This window comes from Pezoporus wallicus, unplaced genomic scaffold (assembly GCF_028554395.1).
Source record: "Pezoporus wallicus isolate ANWC-B61680 ecotype Strahan unplaced genomic scaffold, APGP_CSIRO_Pwel_v1 scaffold_3294, whole genome shotgun sequence".
Lineage (NCBI taxonomy): Eukaryota > Metazoa > Chordata > Aves > Psittaciformes > Psittacidae > Pezoporus > Pezoporus wallicus.
The window spans coordinates 16,964,661-16,989,552 of NW_026635478.1; the positions used below are offsets into that span (position 1 = coordinate 16,964,661).

The 24,892-nt window shown below is 47.5% G+C and overlaps 3 protein-coding genes across 3 annotated transcripts; 1 reads left to right on the forward strand and 2 right to left on the reverse strand.

Moving 5' to 3' along the window:
* The first annotated feature begins 2,995 nt into the window (after nt 1-2,995).
* On the forward strand, nt 2,996-12,268 carry LOC130610776 (cytochrome P450 2D14). The gene is made up of 9 exons (XM_057430881.1): nt 2,996-3,306; nt 5,076-5,247; nt 5,951-6,103; nt 6,885-7,045; nt 7,161-7,334; nt 9,100-9,241; nt 9,856-10,043; nt 10,965-11,106; nt 11,240-12,268. Exons 1-9 carry the CDS (start codon nt 3,094-3,096, stop codon nt 11,416-11,418), a joined length of 1,524 nt encoding a protein of 507 aa, XP_057286864.1. The 5' UTR covers nt 2,996-3,093; the 3' UTR covers nt 11,419-12,268.
* A 4,588-nt stretch (nt 12,269-16,856) lies between these two features.
* Nucleotides 16,857-18,910, reverse strand: SMDT1 (single-pass membrane protein with aspartate rich tail 1). Its single transcript, XM_057430869.1, has 3 exons — nt 18,704-18,910; nt 18,471-18,611; nt 16,857-17,143 (listed from the first exon to the last, which is right to left on the reverse strand). The coding sequence occupies exons 1-2, from the start codon at nt 18,857-18,859 to the stop codon at nt 18,474-18,476; spliced, it is 294 nt and encodes a 97-aa protein (XP_057286852.1). The 5' UTR covers nt 18,860-18,910; the 3' UTR covers nt 16,857-17,143; nt 18,471-18,473.
* A 2,955-nt stretch (nt 18,911-21,865) lies between these two features.
* Nucleotides 21,866-24,778, reverse strand: PHETA2 (PH domain containing endocytic trafficking adaptor 2). Its single transcript, XM_057430793.1, has 2 exons — nt 24,626-24,778; nt 21,866-24,083 (listed from the first exon to the last, which is right to left on the reverse strand). The coding sequence occupies exon 2, from the start codon at nt 24,073-24,075 to the stop codon at nt 23,260-23,262; it is 816 nt and encodes a 271-aa protein (XP_057286776.1). The 5' UTR covers nt 24,076-24,083; nt 24,626-24,778; the 3' UTR covers nt 21,866-23,259.
* Between the last annotated feature and the right edge of the window lie 114 nt (nt 24,779-24,892).

The window sequence follows — 24,892 nt, forward strand, 5'->3', positions numbered from 1 at the left end:
AGAAACACAGATGAACATCCCTCACTCTTCAGAAGGAGAATTACCCTTTTCTCTTTCTCTCTCTCAGACAATTTGATGTCTGTTGTTTCTTTGCTTGCTTTGAAAACTGTTCTTTTGAAATTACTTAAGCTGCAGCGCTTTCTCCAGTCCTCTGCAGGAATGGCAGTCCTTTGGCAGTCCCTTGGCAGTCCATGCTACTAGCCGAAAGCGGAGGAGCTGTCTAGTCTGCAGCCTGAAGGGGGTAGAGGAAAAGATCATTTACCCAGAGACCTTTAGAAAGGTTTAAATTGTGTGTGTGCATTTCTCAGGTTACAGCTTCCTCACCTCACATCAAGGCTGAGCCACAAGATGAAAAGCAGCTGAAGAGTTACTCATCCGGTTGTCTTCCAGGGTGATGTTCATTAAAAGCAAATCCACTTCCCAAATTCCAATCAACCATCCTCTTATAGCCTGGAGGTGAGTGATTGGAGTCAGACAGCCTTTGGCTCTAGCCAAGATAGGCAGAATGGGAAGAACCCAGGTGGATATTTTTCAGCTGAAGTTCGTAACGGTGGAGCTCACAATAAATTGAAATGGGCAGGGTAACATCCTCTTACCAGTGGGGTGGCCAGCAAATGTCCACTGATGCTCTTGGGACTACATTTCCCACCTTTTCACTTGTCATCTGAGTGCATGGGTCATGAAAAACAGTGTGAGAGGAACCCCTTGATCACCTTTTAGCATTCAGGCATCTCCAGCTCCAGACAGACAGTCCCCTGAGTACAGGACTGCTGCAGCTCTGCAGCTCTGCCTCCTAAGAGCTCACAGCAGAGGTGTTCAAAATGTGGTGGGTACTCAAAAGCCAACAGACTGAGCTGCAGACGTAATTTGGCTCTTGTTAGCTTTCCCAGGCTGTGCTTCCTAAGAGCTCACTCTGTCCCATCATCCAGGCCATTAATAAGTATGTTAAACTTCATCAGCCCCACTATGGATACGTAAGAGATGTCACTAGTGACCAGCCACCACGTGGACTCTGTACCCCTGATCCCACTTCTTTGAGCCCCCCGCTTTGAGTTTGAACAATCATCCACCCACTTTATGGTGTACCTTGCCAGTCTGTATCTCACTGATTTAGCTACCAGGATGCTATGAGAGATGGTACTAAAGGCTTTGCCAAAGTCAAATTAATAAATCACATGCATGGCTTTCATGTTTTGTGAAGGCTGCCCTTGAAGAACAACCAACTTCGCTGGGCCCCTTTGCTCTCCGAGGCAGCTTTCTTTGGGATCCTGCTAAGCAGAACCCTGAATAAGGTGAAATCTCCTTTCCTGAAGGCAAGAGCAGTAAAATGCTCTTTGTCCTGCTGACGTCTTGCAGGATTTAATATTTCAGGTTTCATGGCTGGTGCTGGCAAACTTACCCTTGACCACCATGTCCCAGAACAATTCTTCCTTGTCTGTGAACAGCAAACACAGCAGAACACCTCCCCTCGTTGTTTTGATTGCCTGTGTCAAGAAATTGTCTTCAGCACACTCCAGAAACCACCTGGATTGTTCCTGACCATACAGCTGCTCCAGCTAGAGTACACCCCTGACTCAGTCCTAATGCCTGTGACTGTATGAGATGACTCTACTGACTTCCTCCCCTTGATCAAGTAGCCTGTAGTGACTCACACAACATTGCCTGTGTTGCTTTGCCTCCTTCTCCTTGCACTCAGCTGGCTCATCACCTGTCCCCTGGCAAAGCTCTGGGCACTCCTCTGCATAAAGCACAGCTGCTCCTCACCCTTTCCAGCCTGCGTTTCCTGAAGAGACCGCGTCCATCTACGGCGGCTCTTCACTCATGTGAACTATCTCATCATGTCTCTCTAACCCAAATGAAATCACTATCCTGCTGTTGGGGGTGGAAGGGGGAGGCTGGTAATTCCCCTGGTTGTTTCCCATGCTGCATATGTTTGTTTACAGGTAGTTGAGAGGAACCCTTAGTCATGATGCTTTCACAAGGGACATGCAGGATCATGCTGTAGAGACTCCAGCGAGGGGACCTGAGGGGAGCCCTGCAGAGATCATGAGCATTCAGGTGCCTCTTTGGGCAAGGGGTGTTTGGAGGCCCTGGCTGCATACCAGAGCTGGCTGCACAGGCTTTGCAGGTGCATCACTTCGCAGTCTGAGCTCTCCATCACTGCTGCAGCAATTGCTCCATTAGGAGCTTTTCTCTGAACACACTGAGATCACAGATCAAACTGTGATGGGTTTACTGCTTCGTTTTAGCTAGAACTAACTGTTATAAGAGTGAGCTTTATTGATCTCAGATGGCAGAGATGCCAGCAGCACACAGCTGTGCTGCTTTAGGAAATACTTTGGCTGTCTCCATAACTGTGTTTGCATTACTGCTGCCCCAAAGGCTGGAAACACGAGGCTTCTTGCAATACATGTGCTTTCTCCCTTGTAGCTGAGCAGTATACTACAAAAATGAAGGCCATTGTGCTGACTGACATTCGGAGTTGGATAAAGATTGTTATTGCCAGAAACATAAAGGACCTTTAAAGTCTCAGGTCACCATTTCAGGCCGATTTCTGTGACAAGTGCTTTCTGTAACAGAAAGCTTGACCTAACTTGAGCTTTCTCAGGTTCCAACGGAACAAATCCTCAGCCCTGCAAACAGAAATCTGGGGAATCTGTGCTTTGGAACTGCTTCTCCCATGACTCATCTGTACAAACAAGGCGGCGACACAGATTTAAACAGTCAAAATCACCCCACGAGAATGCAGCAAGACTGGGTCGCTTGTTGTGATCCCACCTCGGCTGTGGGAGAGGGCACCCAAGCGCATGGACCTCACTCAGCCCTGCCCCATGCAGGGCAACACTGCAGGAACTGCCACCGGCAGGAACAAAGAGGCCTCTGAGCTCTGGCTTTGGAGGAGGAGGAAGAGGAGGCACGGCCCTCCCCAAAGGCTGAGTTGAGCAGAGGAGGAACTATGGGTTTGAGCCAAGTCCCACATTCAGAGTCCAGCAACTGCAGGGAGAAGGGAGAACAGAGGAGAGGAAAGGAGAGGAGAGGACAGAAACAGTCTTGGGTCAAAGGAGGAAGACCAAGGAGCAGACAGGCTATGAAATGGAATTGCTCCTGTGGCTGGGGTCCCAGCTGTCATCCTGCTGGAGCAACTTCTCTATCCTGGGAGTTTTTCTAACAGTCTTTACCTTACTTTTTGACTTCATGAAGCGCAGGAGGAAGTGGAGCCGTTACCCGCCGGGCCCAACGTCACTGCCGTTCATTGGGACCATGCTGTGCATTGACTTCCACAACCCCCACCGCTCCTTCAACCAGGTCAGTGCTGACCCCCATGATGAAGCGCCGCTCACACAACCATGGGTCCAGGTGGGGTGGGGATGCCCTGCACAAAGCTGAAGGACAATGCCCTCTCCAAAGCCCAGGGCAAAGCATGTCACTACCTAAGGACTGACCTGGCTCATACAGATAAATAGATAATCACACACCAGCGTCCATCTCCTGCTCTCTTCATGAGCTCAGTGGGAGATGCTGTCGTGCCCCCAGTGACAGACAGTGCTTGCTCTGCCGTAAAGCTGGCCACCAACTTAAAACGTGGGCAGATGTGGGTGCAAGGGAACGGGGAGATGTACAAACAAGGGAAGACAATCTGTGGGCTGGGGATGTGGCTGCAGGAATGGCAGACTTTCCTGAGAGTTACTTAAGCTCACTTACAGGCGTACAACAGCTTCAGTTAAAGGGATCAGCTTGCAGGATTTGCCCCAGCAGCGATGCCCAAACTCTCGGTCGTGTTCCTATTGAAAGTCAGGGCTTAGCTTTCCTCAAAGGAAAAGCAGAGCACAGCTTGAAGCTGATAAACTATGGGGGTTTCGTGCTTCAGTCTGCAAACTCTAAAGACCTTTTTTCTAGGAAGGCATCATTCAACTGTCTGTCCAAAATCTGCCAAATGGAGACTAAATATAGCATTTGTATTATTTCCATGCACATAGTCCAAAAGATTACTGCTTTCAAATCACGTCACGTTAGGGTCATGCTCACCACAATCTCTTGACCACTAATCACTTTTAATGATGTATTTTAAGTGCCAGTAAAGTGCTAATTCCCTTTCCAACCCCACTGCAAATACGGTCTTAAGTACTTCAGCTCCTTGCATCGCTACAGTGCAGAAATAAAGACACTCAGCTTTTTTAACTAAAAGAAAAAAAAAAAAAGAAGACAGGAAAAGAAGAGAAAGAAAACAGAGCACACTCTGTGGGCCATTGCTACTACTGCACTGTCTTCCAACAACACACTCCCGAGTGCTTTGTTCAGTGTTGCTGACTAGCAGGGGAGCTTTGACCTGCCTTCCCAGGAGTCTATGACCAGTCAAAGGGCTTGTCTACTCTGAGGGGACTTAGCTCCATGGCAAGCTCCTACAGTGAAGTGTATGGCTGACACACTTACCTGTGCAGCCATCCTGCTGTCGGCACTATGTCTCTTACAGATCACAACAGGCACAGGCTGTGTGCCAGTTACCAGTCCTACCACGTGTATGCTCCTTTTAGGGAGAAAGTTGACCTGAATTCCAGTGTGGAATTGCCTCTTCCAGCCATGTTTCTGGGAACCATGTTCTGGGTAGATCTTTTAGAAACAAATGCGTATTAAAAAAAATACAATACCTATCAGCTTATCATCAATATTTCCTTTTAGCAGAAGCAGACCAACTCAAAACTTGTCTTTCCCATCAAAATAAATAAGAGTATTAGGAAATAACTCCTTGCAGAGCATGCAGCCTTTGAAAATCCTCATAAAGGTCCTTGACCTTGTGTTGTCAAAGTCCAAAAGACTTGCTTAATGGTCACAGCAGCAGCTTGGTCAGGATAGGTGTATTCTATAACTTTGTGCTCACAGAGCATTGATCCCTGCTTCAGCTGCTGTTTGGCACTGCTCTGAGCTGTTGCACTACAAAGACAAAAGATCAGCTGAAGGTCTCCTAATAAAAGCATGTCAAAAACCAGTAGAAAGTAAAGGCTCTAAGGAAGAATATGGTGATACTTTTGATGTTACATTCAGCTCTTTTTCAGGGACGTACTGTTTTATCTTGGCAGCTTCACAAGAAGTTTGGAAACATCTTCAATCTCCAGAACTGCTGGACCAACATGGTAGTACTGAACGGGTATAAAACAGTGAAGGAAGCCCTGGTCCACAGATCAGAGGACTTTGCTGACCGGCCGTACTTGCCGATGTACGAACATCTGGGCTACGGAGAAAAATCTGAAGGCAAGTCCCTTGGAAATGGACATTCTCTGCTGGCACTAGCACAGGGAGGACTGGGTAGATGGAAGGTTTCCTCAGTACGGTGCCACCTTCTCTTGTCCCTCTGGTCAGCCTCCTTGTGTGTCTGCCACGCTTTGGTGGCAACAAAATCACATTTGATAAAAAGGGGCTCCCCTTAGTGGCTGTAGTACAGCTCCAGGCACTAGCACACACCTCTGCAGCAGTGCTGGGACACTATCAGTACTACAACTTTCCTGCCAGCTTTGGAGCTGGTAGCTCCCAACATGCAGTGGTTAGTGCTTGTGCTCACGCACTGTATGTGTGTGTGTAATCGTCACAAGAAAAGAAGGTAACTTTTTCCCAAGACAGAGCATTATCCAGCATTCATCCTCGACTGATGTGCAGTGGCATAAGCTCACACAAGCTAAGGGTGTAATGCCGAAAGGTTTTGCGGAAAGATTCCTTTATCCTTAGCAGTACTTGCTCTCACTGAATGCCCTCTCCACCTTCACTAGCCATACACAACGCATGTGAAGGTGCAGTAACCTGATTTATAACTGCTGTATGAACAAGCTGTACAAGATCAGACCCTTTAATTTATCCACACAGACCTATACCTCCAAAGTCACATTTGCTATTCTCTAGTGAACTTTGCTTCATGTGCAGGTCAGAGCTCCTGACATTTCTTCCTCATCCATAATTCCAGGGATTGTTGTAGCAAGATACGGGCATGTCTGGAAGGAGCTAAGGAAATTCACACTCTCTACCTTGAGGAACTTTGGGATGGGAAAGAAATCCTTGGAGGAGCGAGTGATGGAGGAAGCTCGATTTCTGTGTGCTGCAGTTAATGCTGAAGGAGGTTTGTCACATCCAGAAGGATGAAGAAATCATAGAAAAAGGCAATGCAGTGATGCAGAGAGAGAAGTAATACTACAGCCACTCTTGTTTGCAAGCAGTGATCTCATAGAATCATAGAATAGTTAGAGCTGGAAAGGACCTTAAGATCATCTAGTTCCACCCCCCCCCGCCATGGACAGGGACATCTCCCACTAAACCATGCCACCCAAGGCTCAATCCAACCTGGGTCAATCTCTTCCTAAGCACATGCAGTGTTTCTAGTCTATAAGCATTAGGGACCTGCTTTACCTGGAAGCCACTGCTAATTTGCGCAGTAGGGCTACTGTAACACTAATCCATTTGAAACAGGAAACAAATAGGAAATAAATAGATATAAAGAGGTAAAATACATAATTATTCCTAGAGCTGTGTAACTATTACCTTTATGAAGTTCAGTGGAACATACTGATATTATCACATGCAATAGAAGTGCAGCTGAAAGTTTTCACAGTGCATCACCCGTCACCTGGACACAAAGCAAAGGTAATCTGTCAAGTCACAGAACTACCCTGCAACTCAGCTTTTTGAGGAGTTTGCTCCTCTAAACAAGGATCAACCAAATCGTAGAAGGAGATGAGAAGATCTTCACTTAGTAGTATGATGCATTTGTACTTGCAGTGGCCTGGGGGCTTTTTCTCTAGAAGGCCTAAAGAAGGCATTTGTGTATTCCCGTGGCTGACAGCTGAGGTCCAACAGCTTGGTGTTGCTTAGCTTTATTGCTTGGTCTCCATTTCCATTTTTAGGCCATCCTTTTGATTTACGTTTTCTCGTCAATAATGCTGTCTGCAACGTGATCTGCACCACCATCTATGGAGAGCGCTTCGACTATGGTGACGAGACATTCAAGAAGCTGTTACATTTGTTTGAAAACTTCCTGAGTGAAGAAACTGGATTCCTGCCTCAGGTAAACCAAGACCACAGTATGTTCTGTAAGAAGCTGCCCTTTGTTGCTTGTGCTTTCATTATTATTCTTTCTGTATCACATAATATCTTCTCTCTCTTTGGTTCTGACACCTCAGCTTCTTAACGTGGTGCCCATTTTGTTGCGTATCCCTGGAGTGCCACAGAAAGTCTTTCGAGGGCAAAAAGCATTCATGGACTTCATAGACGTGCTCATAGATAAGCACATGAAGACCTGGAACCCTGCTGACATCCGAGATTTCACTGATGCGTTTTTAAAGGAAATGGAGAAGGTAAGGTGATGCCAGCAGACCCTCAGGTTCTGGGGCAATTCTTCTGCCTATTTAAGCTCATTGATAGAAACTGACTTTCCTCATAAAACTGTATAAACCCTCTTACTATTTCCTATCTTTTAATTCCATGTTTTATCTTGAGAAGATGTTAACTTCTTCATGCTGTAACCTGCTTTATTAAGAGGCCATATTATCTGGTGATGCTTGTTCTGCCTTCACATTCCCCTCAGAGTCTAACAACTCCCTTTTTTTTCCAGCCCACAGCACTTTGAAGGCATTTGAAAGGCAATGATTGAGAATTTACTTGTATTTCCAAGTTTGCACCAGGGAACAGGTGAACATGAAAGGTTCTGGGTACGTCAGTGCTTTGATGATTGACTGACCCAAAACTGGTTACAAAACTGCAACAACAAACCGGCTTTTTGCCCATTCGGCAGCCTGTTTTTAAAACAAGTTATGACTTGGAAAGACAGCGTCTCCTCTGAGATGTGTGTCTTTGAATTGCTTGCTAAGACCTAGCTCCCTACAGATCAGATGAAGGGAAATCTGAACCTTACTGAAATTAAGAGGAGTCTTTCCCTTGATTCAATCAGGCATGAAGTCAGTATGGCAACAAAGGTACTTGCATCAGCCCATCCATCCACAATATGTTTCTACATATGCATTCACTAAATTTCAAGTGCCAGATGACCAATAGTAGCAAATTCAGTCTGCAAATTGCTTCCACCATCCAAGTCCTCAGTCTGGACTGCTGCTCTGCATAACAAACCCTGCTGTGCTGTGGGTGCTGGGCACCTCCCGTCCATGCACAGGCAGAGCAATGTGACCTACGTTAGTTACTCTGCATTGAGCAGTAGTGTTTGTGGGTGGACGTAAGCCTGATCATGTTGCCTCTTGTCATTAAGGTCCCCTGATCAGTCAGTCTGATAAATCCTACTGGGTTACCTTGGGTCAGCCCCACAGCTCCCTTGCCAGAGATCTTTTACTGGAGTAACAGCTGAGTCTTAAATGCCTTATTAATTGCTACCCATATTACAACAGCATCAAAATATACAGAATAACTTAACAGAAGCTAGTCCCTCGGAAAAGAAAGAATAAAGAGGATTAGGAAAGACAAGCAGATGAACTCACGCAGAGAGCTTGTCATATCTCATATGCTAACAAATTTGAGCTTAATTAGCATTTGGATGACAGACCAGTTTTGCTGAAATTGGTGTTGCAGGCTTAATAGGCAGCAATAATACCCTGATCTTTTTTCTTTTTTTTTTAATTGTAAGAAAATAGCAGGGCAGAAGCAGATAATCTGTAATGCACAGCTATAGAGAACCTCCTCAAGATACTGCCCATTTTGCATTTGCCACATCAATGCAGCCTCCTCTCTACTGTGTGAGTTTTATGATCTGATCAAACCTCAATAACTGTGTTCCACCTCCTCTGGGGGAGGATCTCATGGCAAGTGGGGGGGGGTTGCTGCTGTCTGTCTGAGTTGAGAGCACAAGGCATTCACTTCTGTCCTGAAGGCAAGCATAGCTTTCATCTCTCAGGATACACGAGATGGCTGATGACCTTCAAATACAGGAGGTAACACGGTTAGTGAAGTACCTCAGTCACACAGAGACTATGGTCTGTATTGTGCTCTATCCCTCCAGTGAACTTCTTGGTCAGCAAAAATGGACCTAGTGTTTCTCAGTACTTCTCTGGAACAATGGTCTTCTCACCCAGCTAGCACCCTAGTTCCTATCACACACTTGTTTGCCCTCCACAGGGTGAGGAGGCTGAAAAGAGTGGTTTCAACTATAACAACCTTCGTCTGGTGACCGCAGACTTGTTTGCAGCTGGTTCTGAGACCACCTCCACCACTCTCCGGTGGGCACTACTGTACATGCTTCTCCACCCGGAAATACAAAGTAAGTCAGAAGACAAGCAGAGGTATGGCGTTTTCCCTTCAAACCTCATGTTTCTGTGGGAGACTGAACATGTGTCCATGGTTTGGAGCTCTTGCAATGAGGAGCAGCTTTGGTGATTGTTGGTCTAGCAGAAACAAGGAGAAACACTTCCCAAACATAGCTGTTCTGGCAGGGACAGGTGGCAGGGGAGAAGCCCTCATAAAAAGGCTGCAGTTGGAAGGGCAAGTTCACTCTAGCCTTCATACTGAAGGCTACTTGGGGACTTTCAGTGGCCAGAGTACTCTTTTTCCAGTATTTGGGATAGATGCTAATCTTGTTTAATTTTCTACTGCCACGTGCCCAGGTACCCTTTCAGCTGCATAGAGAAGGGGTAGGGTAGCACATCAAGTGACAAGACCTTTATTAAAGACACTGTGCACAAAGAATAGTTATACAGATGGCTCTGAGCAACTGAAAAGAAATGTATTCCCCTCTAGCTTCTCTTGCTTTCTCTAATTGCATGTCCGGCTTTCAATCAGTATCTACAGTCTCATGCTGCCAGTCTTCCTACAGCTCATACCAGTCCCTTCTGTTTACGTAAAGACATTCTAATTCCACAGCTGCTTTGATTCCAGGTAAGGTCCAAGCAGAGATTGATAAAGTGATTGGCAGAGAGCAATCACCCACTATGAAGGACCAAGTGAACATGCCCTACACCAATGCTGTGATCCATGAAACGCAACGCCTGGGGGACATTGTTCCTATTGGACTACCTCACATGACGTACCGTGACACGGAATTGCAAGGCTTCTTCATTCCCAAGGTGACTGTGACCAGATAGGCAATGCAGCATCCTCTCTCCCTGTGCAGATCAGGCATGCAGTGTGGGTGATCCCACACAACTCTGCAGCAGTGCACTTCCAGACCCAAAGTAGAATCACTGGTGAGCACTGAAATAGGGCATTTTGAAATGCTAAATCCAGGCAGATGGTCACATTTGTGCTCTAGGTTTGAGCTGGTTATGTGGGAACCCAGCTGCAGTGGCAGCTCAGTGCAGAGGTTTGCTTTCCTCTTGATGAGCTGTGATACACACTGTCTGTGTCGGAGGGAGAAAGTAAAAGAGCCTAACAGGCTCACTGCAGGCACATGGCACCAGCTTACTGGCTTTCCTAAGATGGTAGTAGTTAAAACTCTAATCTCTGAAGCTATTCAAATTCCACTGGCATTCAGTCTACTGCCACTGTGCCGGGCAGCTGCCCTGGCAGTAATGCAAGCCTGGGATTTTATTTTTAGCCTTGCAATATCTCCTCTGGTTTAGAACATTGACACGTGAAACAAGAAAGCTTTGCAATTTCCTATGGCCCCTGTGAATGGTGGGCTTTGAAGTCAGTCAGTCAGCTTTTTCTCTCTGGCTGCACAAGTAGTCCAGGAGGATCTGATAAGCGGACACTGTTTCCACTGTGTAACCATAAAATTGATATTTGCATGCAATGGCCTTTGTAAAGATACCAACTGCTGAAGTTCAGAGCATAGGGCAGGCATCACACCTCACTGGAAAAGTGCCCTGCCTTATCTCTGTTTAAATAAGATACTGAGGAGGAGATTGGTGCTGTGTTCTGAGGCATCAAATGATGGTTGCTATTAGATGGGAGAAACAGACTAAAGGGGGATCAGCACGGATCCATGGTGTCAAGATAAAGCTGCTGTTCTCACATAACTTATTTCCTCTTGTGGAGGAGTGCAGGGGACGACAATCATCACCAACTTGTCTTCCGTGCTGAAGGATGAGGCAGTCTGGGAGAAGCCAAACGAGTTCTACCCTGAACACTTTCTGGATGCAAATGGGCGGTTTGTGAAGCCAGAGGCCTTCCTGCCTTTCTCAGCAGGTAAATCTGAGGGGAGGATCCAGCTGGAAGCCAGAGGCACAGCAGGAGGAGTGATCTGTTGCTCCTGCCACAGTTCCAGTGTGGTCTAATATCCTCTTTCACGGACACTTTTCTACTCCTCCCTCTCTTGCAGGTCGCCGTGTCTGCCTTGGGGAACAGCTGGCCAGGATGGAACTCTTTATCTTCTTTACCACGCTCCTGCAGAAATTCACCTTTGTGCTCCCCAAAGACCAGCCCAGGCCACGGGAGGATGGTCACTTTGCCCTCACGAGCTCCCCATACCCATTCCTGGTACAAGCTATCCCAAGATAAATGTGCACCGTTCTCCTTTCACTCACACACCTCCACAGTGTTAACTGCATCAGGAAGGTTGCAGGTCTAGGGCAGGAACATGCCAGGTTCCACTCAAAACCTCTCTAATTCCAGACCTGGGTCTTGAATGGGACAGCCATAGCAAGTTATGAATTATGATCAAATCTGCAAGTACATATATGCCTCATTAGCCAGCTCTGCTGTACTTTGGGCTCTCATCAGTTGCAGAAGCACTTCACCGAGTGCACACCTACTGAAAGAATTATTCGTCTTGAATTAGTTTATTGAAAAAAAAACAAGGGTATCCTGGGTAAAACACAACCGTGGGGTCTTGCTAATTCTAGGAACAAAAAACAACCTTGGAAATATCTCTAAGGTCCTCCCGGCCTGTGCTCCTCCTTGCTAGCCCCACTGCATACCCAGCCGCACTGCCTCCCATGAGGTGCTGTCCCACAGCAGCATGTGCCTCTGCCTGGTGCCCAGGAGAGTCCAGTTGTAGATTTCAGAGCTACCTTTCCTCCTGCAATATTAACGACAAATTGTTTTGCAAGGTGTTAAGATATGGGGATGATTAGATCAGTAGCTGCTTTTTAACCACATGGCTGACATGACCATAGCATAAATGAGCATCTGTGCGTAATCACTGGTAAAAGAAAATCTCTGAAACTGAGGGCACATTTCACACATTCATATCTATATTTCTAATAGTAATTTTGGAAGCTATGAAAATAATTGATTTATGCAAATGCTTATTAATCTTGCTGTTAAAGAGTTTTACTTTGCAGGAAGTGCCCATTTATGCTTTTCATCTACAAGCTAGTCTGAAAGAATAAAAGTCATCTAGAAAGTCGTCTTTCTCACCCCTCCTCTTTGGGGTTGTCTTACAGTCCTGCTATACACCTGCCTTGGCTATTCGCTTGACATTTCTCCTCTTACAGTCAGCACTCGATATGTTTCTTTCAAGATCCTTTCAATTTTCCTCTTCTGGTTGGCTCAATGACACTGCACTGAACACGTTCGGGTTTATGGCTACCAGCACACACATAAATGTTTTTAAAGAGAAAGTTTCATAGAGTTTTGGAACAGTTTGGGTTGGAAGGGACCTTAAAGATCATCTAGTTCCAATCCCCTGCCACGGGGGGTTCATGAACTACACTTCAAACAGAAAGGTTTCCAGCACCCATGTATTTGGACAAACCGTGTGGCTATACGAAGAGTAAGGACTGTCTTTCTAGCATGCAAGAACGCACTGAAAGTCAACCTTCGTGTGCAAACGTTAGCTGGTGTGGTGTTTTGGAGGGCAAACGGGGACAAAGACACCGTTGCACAACACAGATCTAGCACCGATAATGGGGAATCGGAAAGCAAGTTCTCCAAGCCAAACACGGCCGTACAAGCCACCCGGCTGGTGCGGGGCTGGGAGCAGGTAGGACGGGTACGAGAAGGGGGCTGCTGTGAGAACGGGGTGCCTGCTGAGGAGCGCTCTGCTGCCTCCCGTCATCCTGCAGGTGACCCGCACGGCCTGCGGCAGTCCTGCACAGTCCCCTCCTCCAGGGAGCCTGACATGGCCGGCGAGGAGCCTTGCGAGGCTACCCCCGCCCCTCCTCGTACCGATCCCCGCGCCCGGCTCCCCTACCTCCGACACCCCTCACCTCCCGGCTCCCCTCACGGGTCCCACCGGGCGGCGCTCACCCAACCGCCCCGGGAGGCCATGTGCCTTAATCGTATTAAGCTGGCGGACATTGCAAGAGCCAATGACTGTGTAGTGTTTCATACGGCCGAGTTGCATGCTGTCAGTGAAAAATAATGAAAAGTAATACAGATAGCCTGTGTGGGTGTTGTGTTTTTCGTAGTACACCTGTACCAGCTGGACATCACGGTGAAACAGGGGCGTAACAAGGTGCGAGAGATGTTCATGAAGAATGCCCACGTTACAGACCCACGGGTGGTAGACATGCTGGTTATTAAGGTACAAACAAGTTATTCCCTTTTTGTTGAAGCAGCATAGAATGTGAAAGGCCATAATTAATGTGGTGGAGGAGAGGGACAGTTTTATTTCAGCTTGTGCTAAGGAGGAGTTGTCTCTTGCAGTCCAAATTGGTTTATCTCTGTCAACAAACCTGTTGATAAGGGATCAGGCCGCTTTTTAGCGTGCAGATGGGTAGGGTCTTAGCTCGCATAAGTCAGAGATGCTAGAATGGGGATTTTTGTCACACAGTGTACTGGCTCTTCCAGACTGCAGATACTTAAAAGTGTATGCAAGCAAAACAGTAGTTTAAATACCAAATTTGTTGTCAGTTTGTTGTGGGTTTTTTGGGTTAGCATATATTTTCTAGTTGGGTTGGGGTTGGGTTTTTTTTGAAAACAATGGCAAAGAAAGGGGAGAAAGATGCTGCTAGCTAGTTTATGATTAAATATGACCTTTCTACTCTCTACAGTACTTCCTTATGTTGGGATGTGGTTTTCTTCACCAGTGCTGAAACATCCATTAAAGTTTCAGTACTTGGCTTTGGGTGGCAGAACACCCCACCTTTGTAACGCATCTGGTCATGTCTCAGGCCTAAGAGGCCTGTCTGGTTCAGTGTAATAATCAGCATGCCAAGAGTAGGGCAAGAGTTCAAAACAGATCTCTGCAGTTCTAATGCATTAGAAGGCTTTCAGTCGAGGACTGCTGGGCTCACCTGTTGCATTTCTTGCACTTAAGAGATAGTCTGGATTTACATGAGTAAAAAATTCTGGAAAGAAAACCCTAGATAATATTATAGGTGACAATTCCAGGCAGTCTCATTTTGCCCCATGCTGCCTTGCCATCCTCTGAAACCAGTACAGTAATTCCTAGACCAGAGTCAGGAAGAAGTTATGTTTGATATCTCTGTGGTAGAGATACCAGTGCAAAGCACTTAGCAGCAGTTTTGCTTGGTTTCACAACTAACTGGCCACTACTAAAAAAATTAGAGGTGCATGAAAGTTGGGAATGTGGTGTAGAATTTTATGGGGGTGCCAGTCATGAGAGAAACATGAGAAGTTCTAAGAAGGTTCCCTTGCCTATTCCACAGGGCTGGGAAGCTGCACTGTAGAGACAAGCGACTTGTTAGTACAAGACATGAAGCTGTCCAGTCACAAGGCAGGAACAATATATATATTTGTGTCACAGCATAGGTGATGCAGGCTGCCTTTAGGAGTACAGAACTGTTGATGTAGCTATCTCAAGGGTGTTTCTAAGTGCATTCAAATACCTTTCATAGTGCTGTATAGTTAGATTTGGGCTCTAATTGAGAATTAGTCTAAAATTATTTTGTCTGTATGCAGGGAAAAATGGAACTTCAAGAAACCATCAATGTATGGAAGCAAAGAACTCACATCATGAGGTATTTCCACGAGACAGAAACCCCACAACCTAAAGACTTTCTTTCCAAATTCTATGCAGGCCACAATCCCTGAGAGATCGACTCTTGTGTCCTCCTGCCTTGTATTATAAATAAAGTTCTATGCACTAGAAAATAAAAAATCCATACAGAGAGATTGTATAGCATGTTAGGAGCCTAATGACTAACTGAATCCAGCATGTGTGCAATTTGTTATGATCTGTATGAAGAGCTGTGATTTCCTAGTTTTGCCCGTGTGTATTTCCAGTAGATGGAGTTTGTCCCATCACTTGCTCTGGAGTGTTTGCTGAGTCACCAGAACGCATCCTGGCTGTGGGGCTTTCTGTTTAGCCTGCAGCCCTGTGTGTAAGCCTCAGCCCCATGGAAGAAAGAGTGGGTCTTAAGAAAAGCCAGTGTAGTTGCAGAAATATTCTCATGCTTGAGGCCCATCTGTATTTATACAGTGTTATGCAATTTCATGCTATTACTGTGTTGACCTTGAGTTTTTTAATTGGACATTAGTCTCTCTTTACTTCCTCACAGAGAATGGCATAAAATCCAATAGGCAAATACAACCATTTGTGCAATAAAAAGATCAACAATTTCCCTGCTGTAAAGTGAAATTACCTGGAAAAATGGGAATCTGCACTGTTGCCTATAATAGGGAGGCTCTATTAGAACTTCTGAGGCTTTGCAGAAGGTGGTGTCCTATCACCTTAATTGAATCAGGAATCACTAGCTCTGTTTTGAGAAGGGTAAGGACAATTTGTTTTCTCACCAGTCAGAACAGGTTTTCAGGAGGTAACTCGTGCTGGAGCTCCCCCGTGCGTGATCAGCACTGAATCTTTGTAGTATGCTCAAACTTCTTTTCATCTATGGCCAAGTAATGGGGCATTCTTCCCCATCTGCGGCCTGTAAAGCAGCACTCCTCAGGGATGTGTATGTCGGGGCTTTGGTGTTTTTAAAGACAGGATTGACATGGTCAGGAAGGGCCAGGAGAGATGGTAGGGTAAAATAGTGATAAGGAATTTGGCAGTATAGAAAAAAGGAGCAGGGCCATATTTAGCTCACAGGAACAGATGAACTGGAGCAACCCTTCTCAGGCAGTTTTGCGGGATGAAGGGGGCAACTTGAACAGTGGTGACTCAAGAACCTGCCAGCTGCCTTCAGCTCTTAGGTTACAGTTCACTTAGATTGCAGCCTCCCTTTCTCTCAGTAGCTACAGTTACAGAGCGAACATGGAAAGCAGGGTGAAGTAAAAAGGGAGCAAATGTGGCCGTTGGAACTATACACGGTGCTAATGTGTGCAACATTAGAAGAAACTTTTTAACATTACATGAATACTGAAGGGAAAAGTGGGCATTGGAGAGAAGAGGCAAGATGTAGCGATAGACACTGGGGTAATGCTGGCTTGGGGGAAAAAAATAATTTTTTCCTAACCTCTCAAGGTATTTGAGAAAACAGATGGTCTGATGTGACTGAAGTTACTCTACACATGCCCTAATTGTAGAAAAGACCTTTTAAAGTCTACTATGCAAGGATTTAATTAGAGTAGTAAATATGAAGAGTTGAAGTTTATAGCCTGTTCAGAAAAGAAATATAATAGGGCTCGTACAGAACTAAGTAGCGAACTGCCAAGGAAATAGTAGGAATTTGGAGTCAGTGTTCAGAGATTCTCACTGTTCAGAGATTAAATGCTGTAAGACATCAGTGAGTTAGTTTGCCACTCGTGATCTTAATCTTTCACCAAATCTACTCAAAACTTTTAACTCTGTGATAATATTGTAGTTAATTATCAGTGAGGTGAAATTAACGATACAGTCCCCATCAGACAGATGTGCTAGGCTGTAAACCAGCATTTGAACTGCAGTGCCAGTGTCAATATGCACTCCATTATTTTAATGGGGCTGCTGCTTCCTTTAGAGTATCTGTCACATACTGTAGATTAGTGCTGAGTTATGGAAAGTATTCTTAGGAAGAAATAAATATGCAGAAAGCATCTGTAGTGGAGCAGATGTAGAGGTAGAAAGGTTGAGACAGAAATACTCAAGACCAAACACAAAACCAATGTCATACATCTTAATCTCTTGATCTTTAATTAAGTGTTTCCATGCTGCTAATACAAGGAATCCCAAGCAGTCTCTGCTGAGGTGAGCATGTGTGTGTGTGAGGGTGCAGGGCCTATCAAGCACTTCCTTCAACCCGCATCTACAGATTCTGTCATACAGATGTGCAGGACACTCACTGGCAAAGGGGACACAGAGCCCCCGTCCCGTTCAGGAAGGACAAAACACAGGTGACAGATGTTGGAACCATTGCTTTGCCAATGGCTTTCTCCCTTCTGTTCTTCTGTGACACTTCTGCAAATATAATAAGAAGCCATTACTCTTCAGATACGTGGTACTGAGCTCTAGTGAACCTCTCCCTCTCCCTGAATCACACAAATAGGGTTTACATAGAAGGAGTTTCTAACAGGTCACTGCAGTCTTTACAACATTTTCTTTGGTTTTAGCTGTGTGGTGCGTGCTGGAAAATCCCTTTATCAAATGGACTACACCAAACCAGTTATAAAGCAACACTATTTACAACACCTTCTTTGAAACAGCTTCATTCTATAAAGAATCAAATACACCCAAATGCAAATCTTTACACAAGGCCAAGCCAAATGAAATAACATAAAATGGTGGAAAGTGTAATGCACTGCAGATGAAAGTGAGTAATTTCTGCTCTTCCTTTATCCAATGAATCTGAGTGGTCCCAGCTACTCCAGACACTTTGTTCCGATGGATTCTGGAATGCTTTTAAATTGTTCAGTTCTGTATCAAAATTTCAGGCAGTAAATGATTCTCTTACTTTAAAATAGTAACCCTGTGAGTTAGCAGAAGACTTTTAAATGGGTAAACATGTAGAATAGTATTATAGAATTGTTTAGGTTGTAAAAGATCCTTAAGATTGTTGAGTACAACCTTTACCCCAAGACTGCCAAGTCCACCACTAAGCCATGTCACTAAGCACCACGTTTACACGTCTTCTAACTACCTCCAGGGATGGCAATTCAACCACTTCCCTGGGCAGCCTGTTCCAATGCTTGAAAAGCCTTTGGGGAAAAAACATTTCCCAATATCCAGTCTGAACCTCTCTTTGTGCAACTTGAGACCATCTCCTCTAGGCCTATTCCTTGTTAAGAGACCAGTCCTGACCTCTCTAAAACCTCCTTTCAGGTACTTGTAAGAAAGTGATAAGGTCCCCTCTTATCTTCTCTAAGCCTTCTCTTCTTCAGACTAAATTCCCTGCAGCGCCTTCAGCCATTCCTCATCAGACTTGTGCTCAAGGCCTTTCACCAGCTTCACTGCTCTTCTCTGGACACGTAATAACACTGAAGTCCCTCTTTTCTGTCTGCAGTACACGCTGACTACAGTTCATTCTGATTCAAATGACAAGAGCTAAACCACAATTTATTCCAATCCCTAATGAATGCGTGTTGTGATTTCACGTTCAGATATTAGTCTGGCCTACTCTGGTATAAAAGAACAGGAAAGTTAGTAGCCAGAGGCAACACTGTCTGTCTGTTTAACTGCAAATGCATCTTTTAAGCTATGGCTGTCTATATTTCCTGGTGCGAGAGGTTTCCCTGTCCCACACCAAACAGGAAGCATAATCAGATCGCTGATGATGTTAACAATATACCCGTTAATCATCGTCGTCATCATCCTCTGGGACAAAGATATCATGTTCTTCAAGCAGGGCTGCGAAGTTCTTACTGATCTGAGTGCCAACATACAGGAAGGGAATCACCACGCTGAACACTCTGAGGAGACCGAAGGGCGTCTGCGAGGGGTCGATTGCCGCTCTGATTGGCCACCGCTGCCATCCGTCACGCCGCGATTGGCTGCGCCCCCACCCGCTCGCCCCTCACTCACCTTAACCGGTTTGGGCAAAATGGCGCCGCTGCGAGTAACGGTGGCGCTCCGGGAGGGCACAAGCGGCACGGCCGGTGTGAGGCGCGGCCCGCCCCGCCATACCCGTCCCGAGTGAGCCGCGGCCGCGGCCAACAGCCGCCCGCCCGCTGTGGTCATCCTCCCTCGGGCTGGGCTCCCGTAACCGCCTGGCCAAGGCGTCACCCGGGGCTGAGGGGCCTCCTGTTCTCGCGAGGTTTAAGGGGAGGGGCGGGGTGGCAGCCGCGCATGCGTGAAGCGGGGATGCGCGTCACCCGGTGACCAGCGCGGTTGGTGGGGCGATGGTGGGTGCTGGTGGCCTCGGGCGGGTGCTGTCGGTGCGACTGGTGGGGACGGAGCCAGGAAGCTTTTTAGGGGCTCTAATAAAGGGCCCGCAAAGGCTCGACGGAGGATAACCGGACCGGGTGACCCTGCAAACGGGCAGGTCCTGCCGACGCTGGGCGTTCACACCTCCGTTGACAGCGCACAGGCTACAAATCAGAACGGTTTATTTGGCTTCACGGCATAAAATACAAACGTCTTGAAATGCAAAATACAATTTCCGCGTGTAAAACAAAGGCGCATGCAAAACCGCCTCTTAGGAAGATACATGTGTACATAAAATATAAGCACTTCAAAGAGGTGAGAGTGTTTCTGCAGGTTGCTCGTAGTGTTGCCGGTAACTGCTGGGTGCTGCAGAAAGGTGCCCCTGACACAGGAGCTCTGCGCATTCCCTGTGAGCTTCAGCAGGGTATTGAGGCTTCTCTGCAAAGGCAGTTGAGAGGGGTAAAATCGGGGGGGATACTACCTCCAAACTATTAATTTGGTAGCTGTTGTAATGGAAAACATCCTGTCTTGGTCGTGAATGTCCACAGGTGAAACCATCCGGTTATTCTTCCTACAGTAACCTGCTAGGACCTGGATTTGATGGAAAAATGTTTTATATAAAGATAGATGTTCAGAAACAAAACAGTAGTCTCAATGTGAAATTCCAGCCTCAGAAAAATACAAGGATTCTGCCAACTATATTAGCAGGATTGGGAGCCCTTCTTGGCACAGCTTACAAAGGCCATGTCAGAATTGCCCTCCTTTCAGACTTCAGTCTCTTTTAATTTCAAGCATTTTTGTCCCATTGCTTTTGTGTTATTATACTAAAGAAAACTCTTTGAAAATGGTTTGACTTCAGTAGCCATCCCGCTTTAGTGTTCAGCTCCCCTTTTGCAAGGGAACCACTTGAAAATGGTTTGACTTCAGTAGCCATCCCGCTTTAGCGTTCAGCTCCCCTTTTGCAAGGGAACCTGTCCTATGCTGCCCAGACATTTTCTAGCTTTAATAAGGGAAAGAAAAGGCGAGAGGTGAAACAGCCCAAACCTGAATGACCGGAGAAAAACAGTGTGTGGCAATCAGTCTTATTCTGCTGTCGGGGACAATGTGCAATGAAAATTCTGTGCTTTCCCTGTAACGATCTGTGCCTGCAAGCTGACAGAGAGGATACCCCATTAGCCAGACACGTGTGATCTCAGGAAGCTGAAATCCCGACCTTCTGCCCAGGGGCTGCTTCAAAGGCGCTGCCAGCACAAGCGAGTCTCAGCAGAGCTGGTTTGATAGCTCCATCTCAGAGGAGGTGGTGGAGCACACAGGTGCTTCCTGCCTAATGAAGCAAGTGGCAGCGGTCATTAAAAACCTAGTACTCCCAAACAGATTTGAGCAGGACTCTAATTACAGCTCTTTTTACTCACAAAAGGGCCATCCCTGCTACATGAGCAGGATGATGAAGAAGCCCTGATCAAGCTCATTCAAAGTCACGCAGCACTTTGGTGACCTAGCAAAGACCCGGGCGTGCACAGCCCGGCTGAGGACAAATACCGACTGGGATTCAGCCATTTCCTTCTCGGTGCTGCAGAATGAACCACAGAATTACTCCAAATGCAATCAGACGGAAGGCAGAGAGCAGCGCCTCATTTGCCGGATTGAGGATTTAGCTGGGATATGTGCTAACGTAAAGGCAGGTAGCGTGCAAATTGTGCCATTTGAATGGGACAGATTAAAGCATTAAATATAAGCTCTTTAGTAGTGTTATTAGCACAATCCTGGCTTATTAAAACAAACTAAGCTTCTTAAAAGTGAAACTGCCCTTAAATGAATAATACAGTTTCAGCTCCAGTTTTGACAGAACTGGCTTTGTTAATTTATTTTCCCTTTCAAGGCACTCATGATTCTTGGGTCTCATGTAGGAATTGCCATCACATTTTGATTTATTTTGGAAGTTAAACTGCCAAACTGCCGTCAAAACTGCCTTATGTAAGTCTGAGGCATCAGGAATATTCTTCCCTCTGTATTACATGGAAGAGAAAAAATAACCACTGAAAAGTACTTGCTAAATCCAACGCTGGTCCCAAAATACCCACACTCAGAGTGAGGAGGCACCAAGCAGCGCCATCCCTTGACATTGCTGCCATGACATGGGGAAGGGCACAGGTTCCCAGCTGGAAATGCTGCAGCACTTAACGATTCAAGCAGCAGGTAGGGAGGCAGAGCCGGCCCCTAAGTCCAGCCAGCTGGGCTGCGGAAAGAGCCTGGACACTGGCCCATGGCCATCTGCTCCCAGTTTTTCTGAATTGTTCTCACTTAAAAAGCAGAATAAAAAGAATCCTCCCGAACTCAAAGATCCTTACTGTGAAGAAAAACAGGCACAAACTGGAGAGGACTGGATTGCATTGCTCGCATGTGAAGGTAACACACCCGCTGCCCGGAATTGCATCTGAAAGATCTGATTTAAGATCTGATTTCCTGTAATATACCACTGAGCTATAATTAGGCAGGAGGCTGGAAGCTCACCATCCATAACTATCAGAGGTATGTTTTCAAAGGCACCAAGAGTTAATGGAAGTCTTTTGATTTCTGCATTGGCAATCTCTACTGGCTATTGCAAAGTATTAAGCTGAGTGCATGTAACTCCAGAAAAGCAAATAGGTTCCTACCCATCATGACCTGAAACTGCCTCTTGGTTTCCTAGCAAGGCTCCTTAAAAAAAAACAGAGCAATAAAACCAGGTTTAACACTGGTAGATAAGAAGCACAAGATTGTTTTGTATATTTTTCCTGTTTTGAGAAACAGCCCTTGCCAGGGAGGGGATTTATAGGTGTTAGAGCCCCTGGAGACAGCACCCACCTACTTATACCATCTGCTTCATGGCCAAGGATTCTGACCTACTGAAGGGCAAGTCTGTTTCTGCAGCAAGGTGACAGGCGTGCCTCCCTGCTGCACTCCTCACATTCTGGGAGGATGCGACATGCTACAGATATCAGCCGAGTGATGCTGACATGAAATCAGAGGGAAGCACCGGCAGGTCGGGTGCTGGCTTTGGTAGAAGGCAGTGATACAGCTTTGACGTTGGAGAGGCAAGCCCGGACACTGCTGACCCAGTCAATGCTACCTGTAACTCACTCCCACACCCCCACTTGTGGGAGCAGCCCTCTCCTACTCCCCACTCCTCCAACTGCACAGCTCTGCCCGGAGCTGGGCAGAGCCACAACAGCACAAGAGGCCCTGCAAGAATGTGGCTGTGGGCACTGTCTCAGGCACACTGCCCAGTGAGCCTGCTGAGCCCTACATGGCACTTAGCAGGAGCAGAGAAATTCATCCCTGCCCAGGCAAAGAGGCTTTAGCATCCCTGTTTTAGAACAAGGAAGGCTTGTGATGGAGATATTAACAGGCTTGGCTACTGCTCAACAGAGTCCATATCAGCCCTGGGAGCTTCTGGTCCTTGCTGTTCCTTAGGACCAGGCTCGGTGTCTCCATTTCAGCCTTGCTGCTGATCTCAGGCACCCAAAGAGACGGATGCAAGCCCATGAAACCCACATCCTGAAGAATTTAGCAGGGAGGACGGTTAGTGCATATGAAAGTAAAAAAAAGACCAGCATGACACAAAAGCCCAGTCCTCATTGCTGCAGCTGCTGGGCCAGCCACAGCTGCAGCATCTCACAGTGTCCTGTGGGGAGAGGCACAAGGCTGGAAGCACCCACCAGGGCCAGTGCCCCTTTGGAGGCATTTCGTAAGAGCCCAGCCTTATCTGCCATGAAAGAGCAAAGGCAGAAGTTTGGCGGAAGACCACAGACAATAATAAATGCTGACCTGTGCAAACTCCCATGCTGAGAAATAAAACCAAAAAATAGTGTGAAGCAAAGGCAGGAGAGGAAGCACACATAGCATCAACCACACCAGGGCAGCAAGGGACAAAGCCCATTGGGTGAGGTTTGTTGCTATGTGCTGATTTGGGCCCCCTCCACACCTCGTACCACTAGCAGAGGAGCATTCAAAGGCAGCTCCGCTGGTATTACACACTCTCCAGCTGTATAAAGCTTCAGGGAAATGAAACGTGAGGTCTGCAGAAGATTTGTGTCTCTCCCACATGCCCCATGAAGCACACACACACGGCACACTCAGCCACCAACCAGGGCAGGGGACAAGCAGTGTCCCTCGTTTTGCTGCCTGGGAGACAGCTTGCTGTGCACTGGCTGGCTCGCACCCCGTGTTCCCGGTCATGGGTGTCCCCTCTTCTGCCTCTCCTGCCATTCCCGCCTCAGCACTGCGATCTCCTGCCCGTACCAGCCGTGCAGCTTGGAGAAACAGGCTGTCTCCGGCGACACAGGGCTCTCGGTCATGCCTGGCGAGAGGCTGGGTGCTGGGAACCCCGCAGCACTGCCAGCAGCCGAGCGCCGGCGTGGAGGCAGGGGTGGGGGCTTCGCTTGCCCCCCATCACGGTCAGGGCAGGTGGCCCCCCCAGGGACAGCACCACCACTACCCCACGTGGAGTAACCGTTCTCCAGGACAGCAGGCTTCTCCTGGAGAGGCAGCAAGGCAGGGTTGGAAAGGTGCCTCTTCCTGCTGGAGGAGGAGGACCTCCGCGGGGACTGGCGGCAAGCAGCCAAGCTCTTGCAGGCCTCCTCCAGTTGCTTCTCCAGCTCCCTCACCACCAGCCGCATGTAGTCGAAGCTGGCCCGTGACAGAGCCTTCACCCAGGCCTCCATGGCAGCCTGCCCATCGGCCACCAGCACATAAGCCCTGGCACCAGCATCATCAAAGCGGATGGCAAAGGCGAACTCCTCGGCAGCCTCGCACAGCTCCACGGTGCAGCCCTCCAGCACCACAAGCCCCACGGGCTCCCGGCTCTCCCGCTCCTCGAAGTAGAAAAGGAGGTTGCCCTTGAGGACGAACCAGCGGCGCTGGTAGGAGGTGGCATGGTGGTGATGGGCATGGTGGTGATGCCGCTCCACGCGCTTGCGGAGGAAGCCGGCATGGTCAGTGGGTGAGTCGCAGGTAGCGTAGTGGGCCACGCTCCGCTCATTCAGCTTCATTGCCCTGCCTAGAAGAGGAAGAGAGGGGGAAGAAATTGGTTCGGGGTGAGCAGTATCTTAGCCACCCTGCCAGGAAAGGCATGATCCTGCCCTGGGCCTGTCACTGGGAAAAGCAGCCACAATGCCAGCAGCCCATGCTACAGGACAGTGTCTACCCCAGCAAGTACCCCTGCAAACGGCAGGCCGGCTCCTTGCTGCTGCAGAGGTGAGGGAAGTCATCGCTAGAGCCCCACCACTAAGACACCTGCCTTCTCCAGGAAGGACCACACTGGTGCTTCATTTCCTGTTCCATGAGTGATCTACTTTACTGTTTTTTTATGGGGCACATCAAAGAAATTTGCCTCTGTGCCTGCAAGACATTAATTTCACTCTCATTAATAGGGCAGAATAAGGAGGGCATTTTCAGACCCAAGGGGTCTGGGACCTCCTTTTGAGCACCTGCTTCCTGCTCCCCGTCTTCATGCAGGGCCACCCGTCCCCACCAGCCCTCCCACCAGCAGCACCCCCAGCCCCAGGAGGTTCACTGTCAGTGAGGTCCATGGTGCCGTACCGGCTGTGTGGGTCAGACCACAACCCCTTGCTGTCTTCCCTGGGCAGGCTGCTCCCTTGCTGATGGCCTCCAAAGCTTCACCGTGCTGAGCCCCATCCCTGGCTGGAAGAAAGGTGGCAGAAAGGGAGTCACAAACCAGAACAGCTTTGGAGTGGAACAGCGAAGAACTGCAACAGCGAAGAACTGCATCACTCCCACCCCAGAAAGCCTGGACCCTTGGCACACAAGAGTGGCCAGGGACAGGCAGTGCAGGCAGGGAACTCTGGA